Source organism: Trachemys scripta, chromosome 4, assembly GCF_013100865.1.
Source record: "Trachemys scripta elegans isolate TJP31775 chromosome 4, CAS_Tse_1.0, whole genome shotgun sequence".
Lineage (NCBI taxonomy): Eukaryota > Metazoa > Chordata > Testudines > Emydidae > Trachemys > Trachemys scripta.
In genome coordinates this window covers 13,106,049-13,116,659 of record NC_048301.1, presented here as the reverse complement: position 1 = coordinate 13,116,659, position 10,611 = coordinate 13,106,049, and the positions used below count along the sequence as shown (strand labels likewise).

The 10,611-nt window shown below is 52.9% G+C and overlaps 1 protein-coding gene across 1 annotated transcript; it reads left to right on the top strand.

The window, feature by feature from the left end:
* The first annotated feature begins 2,283 nt into the window (after positions 1–2,283).
* Positions 2,284–4,176, top strand: GPR135 (G protein-coupled receptor 135). Its single transcript, XM_034770377.1, has one exon. The coding sequence runs from the start codon at positions 2,438–2,440 to the stop codon at positions 3,734–3,736; it is 1,299 nt and encodes a 432-aa protein (XP_034626268.1). The 5' UTR covers positions 2,284–2,437; the 3' UTR covers positions 3,737–4,176.
* The last annotated feature ends 6,435 nt before the right edge of the window (positions 4,177–10,611 follow it).

Genomic DNA, 10,611 nt, shown 5'->3' with positions numbered 1-10,611 from the left:
GACTCTCTCCAATTTGTCCACATCCGTTCTATAGTGGGGGTACCAAAACTGGACGCAATACTCCAGGTGTAGCCTCACCAGTGCCAAATAGAGGGGAATAATCACTTCCCTCGATCTGCTGGCAATGCTCCTACACTACAGCCCAATATGCCATTAGCCTTCTTGGCAACAAGGGCACACTGCTGACTCATATCCAGCTTCTTGTCCACTGTAATCCCCAGGACCTTTTCTGCAGAAAAGACAAAATGCATCTGATAAGGATAGGATTTGAACCCATGCATATAGACAACAATGGATTAGCAGTCCAGCACCTTAGCCACTTGGCCACCTTATCAGTGAGGGAGTGGGGGGGGTGGGGGGGGTGTGCCCAGCTCGCTGAGGAAAGACAGGGTGGGGGGTGCGCATGTGTGTGGGCAGGGTGGTCCCACTCCCCTGTCTGTATCTGTGTATGGGGCAGGGGACCGACAGTCCCAGCCCCTGTGTATATGTGTGTGAGATAACAGGACGGCTGCTCCAGTGTCCTGCCTTTTTGTGTGTGTCTGTGTTGGGGGGTAGTAGCTAGTCCCAGGCTCCCAGCCCCTGTCTATCTTTGTGTTGGGTAGGGGTGTGTGTGTGTGAGCTGTCTGTATGCTCTGTGTGTGTGTGTATGGCTGTGTGTGCTGGGAGGCGTCTGTTGGAGGTGTGTGCACTGGGGTATGTGGATGTCTGGGTTATGTCTGTCTGTGTTGGGGATGTCTATCGGGGTGATTGTGTATTGGGGACTGTTGGGGTGTCTGTGTGTTCGTGTGTGGATGTGTGTCTGTGTTGGGGTGTCTGTTGGGGATATGTCTGTGTGTGTTGGGGGTTGTCTGTTGGGGTGTGTCTATCTATGGAGGTGATCTGTCGTGGATATGTCTGTGTGTGTGTGCTGGGAATCTGTGTTTGTTGTGGGTATGCTGTCTCGTCATTTGTTGTGGGATCTGCTGTTGGGGGTGTTGTGTATGTCTCTGTGTCTTGGGGAGTATGTCTGGGTGTTGAGGTCTGTGTGCTGGGGTGTGTTTGTGCTGCGGTCCACGGGATGTCCAGTGTGTAGGTGCCTATCTGTATGGGGGGGGTGTCAGGTGGTGTCTGTGTGTGTGTGTGTTCGGGGTGGCCACATTGGGTATGTATATCAGTCTGTTGGGTATGTCAGTCTGTTGGAGGTGTCTATGTTTGGGGGTGTTTGTCAGGTGGTGTCTGTAGGGGAGGGGCATACACAAGGGGGGCAAGCAAGGACATCCCCCATAATTGTCGGGGGCACAGAATTCCTCCAGCCCCGGGGAACGCGGTGACAGAGAGGGAGCTCCTCCAGCCCCGGGGCTGCAGTGGCAGAGAGAGGGAGCTCCTGCTGGACCCAGGGCAGGGCAGAGGGAGGGAAAAGCGAGCTCCTGCCGGAGTGCAATCCCCCCTCCCCCAGGGGGTCAAAGTAAAATTTCTGCACATGGCCCTGCTCTTGGGGATGTATACATGTCAATCTGTTGAGGGGTGTATGTATTGGGGGGGTGTCTGTCAGGGGGTGTCTGTTGCGTAGGTGTGTCAGTCTTTTGGGGGGTGTCTGTGATGGTTATGTGTGTCAGTCTGTTGAGGGGCATCTGTGCTGGGATGCGTCTGTCAGGGGAGTGTCTATTAGCTGTGTGTGTCAGGCTGTTGAGGGGGCATCTGTTGAGGGGTGTGTGGGTTGGGGTGTCTGTTGGATCTGTGTGTCAGTCACTGGGGTGTGTGTGTTCGGGGTGTGTGTGTTCGGGGTGTGTGTGTTCGGGGTGTGTCTGTCGGTGTGTGTGTGTCGGGGGTGTCTGTTGGGGATATGTGTCAGTCTGTTGGGGAGGGTGTCAGTCTGTTGGCGGTGTCTGTGTTGGGTGTGTGTGTGTCAGTCTGTTTTGGGAGGTGTCGGGGGCGTCTGTTGGGGATATGTGTCAGTCTGTCAGGGAGTGCCTGTAGGGGATGTGTGTCAGTCTGTTGGGGGTGTNGGGGTGTCTGTGTTGGGGGTGTGTCAGGGAGTGTCTGTAGGGGATGTGTGTCAGTCTGTTGGGGGTGTCCGTCGGAGGGTGTCTGTGTGCGTCGGGGGCGCGCACGGTCCCAGCCCTGCGGGCGACCAGGGGTCTCGGCAGCGCGGGGGTCGCTGCTGACTCCCGCCGGGCCCCGTGTGCGCAGTCGGGCAGGCCGGACTCGGTTCCCTGGGCAACGGGCTGGAGACGTCAGCGGCTCCCGGAGCCCCCGAAGCCCGCACGCAGCGGGGGGCGCGGGCGCGCGGCAGGCAGAGCACAAAGCCCGCCAGGCCGGGCGGGGAGCAACAGCCCCAAGCGAGGCTCCGCGTCCCCGCTGCAGCCGGGCCCCCAACCCCTGGGCCGGCCTCGAGCCGAGCCTCCTCCCCCGCCTGCCGCTCTCCCCGGGGCGGCGGGGAAGGGGATGCTCGCCGCTTATGGAGCCGCCGTCGGCGAGCCCGGCGCTGCTGAGCGCCCTGTCCCGGGCGGGGGGCAATGAGAGCGGCGGGGAGGCGCCGGCAGCTGACCCCGCCGCCGGGGCGGAGGAGGCGGGCTGGTCGGGCGCGGCGCTGGCCTCGCAGGCGCTGCTGCTGGTGCTGATCTTCGCCCTGTCGGCGCTGGGCAACGGGGCCGTGGTGCTGGTCATCGCCCGGCACCGGCAGCTGCGCACCGTCACCAACGCCTTCGTGCTGTCGCTGTCGCTCTCCGAGCTGCTGGGCGCGCTGCTCTGCCTGCCCCTCGCCTTCCTGCGCCTGCTGAGCCGCCCGCGCGGCGCCTGGCTCTCCGGCCGGCGCCTGTGCCTGGCCAGCGCCGCCCTGCACGCCGGCCTGGGCATCGCCGCCACCCTCACCATGGCGCTGCTCGCCTTCGACCGCTACTGCGCCATCGTGCGCCAGCCCCGCCGCAAGATGGGCCGCCGCCGCGCCGCCCAGCTGCTGGCCGCCGTCTGGCTGGCGGCGCTCGGCTTCGCCGCGCCCTGGTACCTGCTGGCCCAGGCGGCGGGCGGGGGCCACGGGGCCGGCTCGGGCCGCTGCACCTACGTGCTGCTGCCCTGGGGCTCGTCGCGGCTGGGCCCGCCCTACAGCGCGGTGCTGATCGTGCTCTGCTACCTGCTGCCCTTCGCCCTCATGTGCTTCTGCCACTACAACATCTGCCGGGCCGTGCGCCTCTCCGAGAGCCGGGTGCGGCCGCTCACCACCTACGGCCACCTGCTGCGCTGCTACGGAGAGATGCGCACCGCCACCACCGTGCTCATCATGATCGTCTCCATCATCTGCTGCTGGGGGCCCTACTGCGTCCTGGGGCTGGCGGCCGCCGCCGGCCACCTGCCCTTCTCGCCCACCGTGGACGCCGTGGCCAGCTGGATGGCCTGGGCCAACGGCGCCATCAACCCGCTCATCTACGCCGCCCGCAACCCCAACATCGCCATGCTGCTGGGCCGCAGCCGCGAGGGCGGCTACCGGACTAGGAACAACGTGGCCGCTTACCTGGCCGCCCGGGGCCAGCGCCTGGAGGCCCGCGGCCGGGCCGAGCCAGGCCGGGAGCGCTACGCGCAGCAGCGGCCCGGCGGCCACGCCGCCAGCACCCTCTCCTCCTCCAGCCCGGCCAGCGGCGGCGAGGTGGCCATGTGGGCTTGCAAGAACCCGGCCGTGCTCTTCTGCCGCGACGCGCAGCCCGACACGGCCTCCCAGGCTGCCCTGCCGCCCAAATCCGACACCGCTGATACCAGCCTCTGAAGCGGCCGGGGGGGACCCGCTGGGAAAAGCTGCCTGACAGCGAGCTGGCTCGGGCTGTGGAACAGGTGCCCACGGGAAGGACCGGGAGACCTGTGGCTTGGGCCGTTTGTAACTAGGGCTTTGCTCAGCCTAGTTTCCGGGGAGCAATGTGCAGTAACCAGGGGGCTGCACTGGATGAGCTAGTGGGTCTGCTCCAGTTCTTAATGCCGGCGTGGGAGACAAAGGAAGTACCCAGGGGCAGGTGCGCTGGCTCTCCCCATTTCAACAGGGGATCAAAGGTGCAGGGGAGAGCCGCTGAAATGAGCCCAGCACAGCTGCAGAGAGAGAGAAGGTGGCAGTAATCACCCTGTGAGCTCATCTCTGTTTAGCAAAAAAAGTGCCAATAGGAAGTTAAGGACAACACAAGCCGCCTGAGCATTGGAAACTGTTAAGTGCCAAAAGAAAAAAAGTGACTGAAAGCTGAGTATTGCCAGCTCTAAGACACTCAAAAGGTATCACACTGTGAAAACTGCAGCTTTGCAGGAGACAGTTGCTTTAACGCATTATATGTGGAAATACACCAAGTCTCAGACTAGGACAGACTGAAAATCTGACATCACCAAGAGCACCTTGAGGTTCATTTTTAAACCCCAAACATAAGAAAAATCCCACTCAGAGCTCTGCAGATTTAAAGAAAATGTGCAAGGTTAGGGGGGAGAAGAATGAAACTTGAAGCCCCATGAAATTTGTGATCGTTTCCTTTCAGTACATACATTGTGTGAGAAGTATTTCAAACGGGGAACATTCCCAGAAATGGGAGATCAGTACTGTATTCTGATCCAGACAAAATTGAAGAAAAGATAAAATATGGGATTGGAATAGTTGTGGCATCATTCAGTTTGTAGACTTGTGAATTTCCTCTTTAAGATGGACAATAATGTCTAATTTCATCTAACATCCTTTGAATATATTTATATGAGCCACTAGGGCAGGGGTGGGCAAACTATGGGCCGGGGGCCACATCTGGCCCTGCAGATGTTTTAATCCAGCCCTCGAGCTCCTGCCAGGGAGCGGGGTCCAGGGCTTGGCCCGCTCCACGCATGCCGCGGCTCCTGGAAGCAGCAGCATGTTTCCCTCCATCTCCTATGCATAGGGACAGCCAGGAAGCGCTGCCCCCGAAGCTCCCATTGGCTACGGTTGCCTCCGGACGTGGCAGCGCACAGAGCCGCCTGGCTACGCCTCGGCGTAGGAGCCGGAGGGGGGATATGCCGCTGCTTCCAGGAGTTTGAGGTAAGCGCCGCCAGGAGCCTGCACCCCTGACCCCCTCCTGCGTCCCAACCCCCTGCCCCAGCCCTGATTGCCCTCCGAACCCTTCAGTCCCACCCTCCTGCACGCCAGAGCCCGCACCGCCCGCCAGAGCCCTCACTCCCCACCCGCAGCCCAACCCCATGCCCCAGCCTGGAGCCCCCTCCCACAGCCTGAACTCTTCATTTCTGGCCCCACCCCAGAGCCCGCACTCCAACCCCCAATTTTGTGAGCATTCCTGGCCCGCCATACACTTTCCATACCCAGATGTGGCCCTCGGGCCAAAAAGTTGGCCCACCCCTGCTCTAGAGAGAGGCAGGTATTCTGTTGAAGGAGAGAAAAAGCAATGTAATGAGTCCAGTTTGTATTTCAGGGTGAACATTATCCTGCTCACTGCATAACTCAGTTGATCTATTAGAATTTAATGATATTTGGAAAACAGCTTTGATTGCCAGTACCGATATCATATCAAAACAAAAAGAGCACAAATCAGTATGTTGAAGCCAACTTACATGAAATGCTGCGGCACAGCCAATCCTCATCTTGGGATTTATGAATTTATTTTTCCTCAGAGGTGCCAGATCTCAAGCCTTAAATTAATACTTTTAATTGGAAATGGGATTCAGACCTTCTGTTACCTTCACTAAATGTAAATGTGAAGAAATAGCCAGTATTTTTCTTGTACAGTATTTAAATGATAATGTTTTATCAGATTTTTCAACGGTTTGTGACTCGAGTGGATGTATATCATTATTTTGTAAATGAAACAAGAAATAAATTGTCTTTTATGAAAGAGATTAAAATGTTTCTGCCTTTTGTCATCCAAAAGCTAAATATGAAAGGACAAAGGGGTGACAAAATTGCTATGATAATGGGAGAGATTTAATGGTAGATGAAATTTTAAAATCTTGATAATTTGTCATGCTTTCATAATTACTATACTTTTCTAGTTAAGGCTCCATCATGCCCCTTCTTAAATCAGTGGGAGAAAGATTTGATCCTTAAAGACAGTCTCAATACTAACATTTGCACCTCTATGGCTTGAAACGTGCAACCAATACTACGTATAGTGTTTGTGATATAAAGGACGTCTGTCCTCCTAGGAACTGGACTGAGACCACCACCTCATTTCACAAAGGCCAGTAAACAGCTAGAGCATAACAAGAACTTAGGGGTAGAAAAGTTTTTTTATTGCTTGTAGTTTTGCTTCTCTGGCCTGCCCAGTCTCTTAGATTGCTACAGAATTAACTGGGCGTTAAGTGTCCTTTTTTTAAAAGTCTTTGCTAAGCTTTCATTATTTATTTTACTTTATACTTTTGTATTGTTTTAGATAATTTTATTTATTTGGATTTATACACTCTAAATGGGCACCTATCCATATGCTCTAGCTACATTGCTGTATTATAAAAGTACCTACATGCTGTAAAACTACGGCGATAATAGGAATGTGTAAGGTACATGATTTCAGAATGCTATTTATCATTTTTTTGCCATAATTTAGTTTATTATAATTACAAACATGCAGGCAGGCGGGAGGGGGGATGTGGGGAGGGGGTGGGGGTGCAGGCTCTGGGAGGGAGTCAGGGGTGCGGTGCTTACCTGGGGCTTCAAGGCAAGGTGGGCAGGGGGAGGGGGGGGACTCTGCACGCTTCTGCCCCCAGACACCGCCCCCGCAGCATCCCATTGGCTGCAGGGGCGCTCAGGGCAGGGGCAGCAAGTGGAGGCACAGCCTCCCACGCCCCTGGGCCACAGGGAGGGGCCGGCAGCCACTGGAGTGAGCGGGCAGATGCTGCTCAGCTCCTCTGCTCTGCCGGGGCCCCTGAGAGAGGAGTGCCCAGGGGCAGCAGGTGGGGCCAAGAGAGAGACCCGGCCCCAAAACTGCTGGAGTCCCACGGGCCACATTGGGGAGGCTCGCGGGCCGGGAGTTTGAGACCCCTGTTCTAGGGTATATTAACAAGAGTGTCACAGGCAAGACACTTGAGGTAATAGACCCACTCTACTCAGCACAAGTGAGCCCTCAGCTGGAGTACTGTGTCCAATTCTGGGCGCCATGCTTTAAGAAAGTTATGGACAATTTGGAGAGTCCAGAGGGGAGCAACAAAAATGATAAGAGGTTTAGAAAACATGACCAAACTGGGCATGTTTAGTCTTGAGAAAAGAAGACAGACGGAGCGGGGACCTGATAACTGTCTTCAAATATGTTAAGGGCTGTTATAAAGGGAACAGTGATTGATTATTCCCTATGTCTGCTAATAGTAGGACAAGAAGTAATGGTCTTAACGTGCAGCAAGGGAGATTTAAGTTAGATATTAGGAAAAACTTTCTAACAATAGTATAAGAGGGGTAGCCATGTTAGTCTGAATCTGTAAAAAGCAACAGAGGGTCCTGTGGCACCCTTGAGACTAACAGAAGNTTTAAGGTTTTGCGTGCTAGTAATAAATTTTAATGTTTTTAGAAGGTCTCTTTCTAGAAGTCTATAAATATATAACTAAACTATTGTTGTATGTAAAGTAAATAAGGTTTTTAAAATGTTTAAGAAGCTTCATTTAAAATTAAATTAAAATGCAGAGCCCCCCAGAACGGTGGCCAGGACCCAGGCAGTGTGAGTGCCACTGAAAATCAGCTCGTGTGCCGCCTTTGGCACGTGTGCCATAGGTTGCCTCCCCCTGGTCTAACCTGTTTGTAAAAACTTCCAATGATGGGGATCCCACAGCCTCTCTTGAAAGTCCATTTCAGTGCTTAACTATTACTATTGTTAGAAAAAGCAACAGAGGGTCCTGTGGCACCTTTAAGACTAACAGAAGTATTGGAGCTCCCAATACTTCTGTTAGTCTTAAAGGTGCCACAGGACCCTCTGTTGCTTTTTTCTAACAATAGTAATAGTTAAGCACTGAAATGGACTTTCAAGAGAGGCTGTGGGATCCCCATCATTGGAAGTTTTTACAAACAGGTTAGACCAGGGGGAGGCAACCTATGGCACACGTGCCAAAGGCGGCACACGAGCTGATTTTCAGTGGCACTCACACTGCCTGGGTCCTGGCCACCGTTCTGGGGGGCTCTGCATTTTAATTTAATTTTAAATGAAGCTTCTTAAACTTTTTTAAAACCTTATTTACTTTACATACAACAATAGTTTAGTTATATATTTATAGACTTCTAGAAAGAGACCTTCTAAAAACATTAAAATTTATTACTAGCACGCAAAACCTTAAATTAGAGTGAATAAATGAAGTCTCGGCACACCACTTCTGAAAGGTTACCGACCCTGGATTAGACAGTCAGCTGTCAAGGATGATCTCAGTTAATGTGGTCCTGCCTCGGTGCAGGGGACTGGACTTGATGACCTCTTGAGGTCATCCAGCCTAAGATTATATGTGGTTCCACTTTGTTCTGTACTTATTTTCTTGGTGGCAACCAAATCTTGCAACTTCAGCAAAAGTAGGCCATTAAAGAAGACCACTGAACTCAGCTTTGCGTGTGTGGAGCAATGTTTTCCAAACGGTGGAATCCCTAATTTAATGAATAAATTCCCATCCATGACCTTTATGTACATTTTCAATCCTACCCTATGCATAAATGATTTGTAAACCTAGCCCTTCTTATACATTAGTAAACATGACGGCCTCTTTAAAGTATTTATAATCTTAAGCATCTCCATAAATCCCATCTGTGCCAGGCAATTAATTATTTATCTGTAAACACAGCCACTTGCACTAGATGACCCTATCTATAATTTAGATGCAAGGCTCACCCTATATAATATCACACACACACAAACTATGTACTTTGCTCATTGGAGCAGAGCCATTTAGGCTTTGTCCCTTGGCACCTTGCTGATGCGCACAATCTCATTCATCCTTTCCCAATACTAGAGTAGAAGGTGGCTGCATGTTAGACACTTACTTGGATGTTGTACAAATCCAAGTGAACTTTGATTTGTTCTGATAAGTTTCTCTCTCTCTCTCTCGGTATTTGTATTTCCCCATATAAGGGTAGCTGAAGGGATCTGTGTAGAAGGTCATGCTACAGCTTCATGAAGAACAAAAACAAATGATTCCTATAGACTAAGAACCTCCGAGTCATATACATGTACAAAGCAGTGAGACAAATTTATTTTGAATCCCTGAACCGGGAATTCCCTCACAACAGAATAAACTTAATTTGATTATCCAACCCAGTAGCATACACTGACCTAGTCTCAGTGTCAGGAAAAATATTCTGAATAAAAAGGTCACTTCTTTCTATTGTGAAATGTAATGTACCAAGGCATTTCTCCTCCTCACTGAGCTATGCCCATAGCTGCTGTGTTGAATCTGGTGCATTTTACAGAACATTTGATAATATATTAGCCCCGAGGTTGTGTCAAGTTTTGAATTAAGCATCTCAATGTGGATCATTGCCAGAAAATGATTCAAGCTGTAATCTCTCCCGTCTCTTGGGCTGGAATGACCCATTATAGAACACTTCATTTAAAAACAAAATTATTTTGAACAGATGTTACAATTTGGCTTGACTACACAGCAAGCGATCGCTGCACCATCGTTTTGGCGTCCTGAAATGCACTGAGACACACACCAAATTAAAGATTGGTCTACCCTGTTCACAGGGCTTCCCGGGCTCCAGCTGTGGCAGTATGTTTCAATGCTGAGACTTCATAGCCAAGGTGGTCAATAGTTCATTGGTTGCTGAATCACTAGGATGGCATTTTTAACCAGTTAGAGAACAAATGCCTACTGGCCTTAGGAATCATGTGCCTTGTATTGGTTTATTGTAGGGGTGGGCAAACTTTTTGGCCAGAGGGCTACATTTGGGAATAGAAATTGTACGGAGGGCCATGAATGCTCACAAAATTGGGGTTGGGGTGTGGGAGGGGGTGAAGGCTCTGGGGTGGGGCCAGAAATGAGGAGGTCAGGGTGCAGGAGGTGGCTCCAGGGTAGGGCGGGGGAGTGGGCTGCAGGGGGGAGGAAGGGGAAAGGCTCCTGCTGGAGGTGTGGGCTCTGGGGTGGGACTGGGGACAAGGTGTTTGGGGTGTAGGAGGTGCTCTATGCTGGGATCGAGGGGTTTGGAGGGCAGGAGGGGGATCAGGGCTGGGGCAGGGGGTTGGGGTGTAGGGAGAGGCTCAGGTGTGCAGGCTCCAAGTGGCGTTTTACCTCAAGCAGCTCCTGGAAGCAGTGGCATGTCCCTTCTCCGGCTCCTAAGCGGAGACGCAGCCAGGCGGCCCTGCACATTGCCCTGTCCTCAAGCACTGTCCCTGCAGCTCCCATTGAAGCACTGAGGGGGCCATTGGAGAGCGTAGGAGCCGGAGGGGGGTGATGCCGTGGCTTCTGGGAGCCGTGTGGAGCAGCCCGCGACCCTGCTCCCTGGCTGGAGTGATGGAGAAGGGCAAGCCCCAGACCCCACTCCTCAGCGGGCACTCGCGAGCCAGTTTAAAACAGCTTGTGGATCAGATCCGACCAGCCCGCGGGACGTTGTTTGCCCACCCCTACTTTATTGCAAACTGCTCCCAGTCTCTCGACCTGCCCATTTTCAGAATGCCAGTAAAATCAGATCTGCCAGTGTATAGGTTGGGAAAATATGGCAGGCCTGTCAGT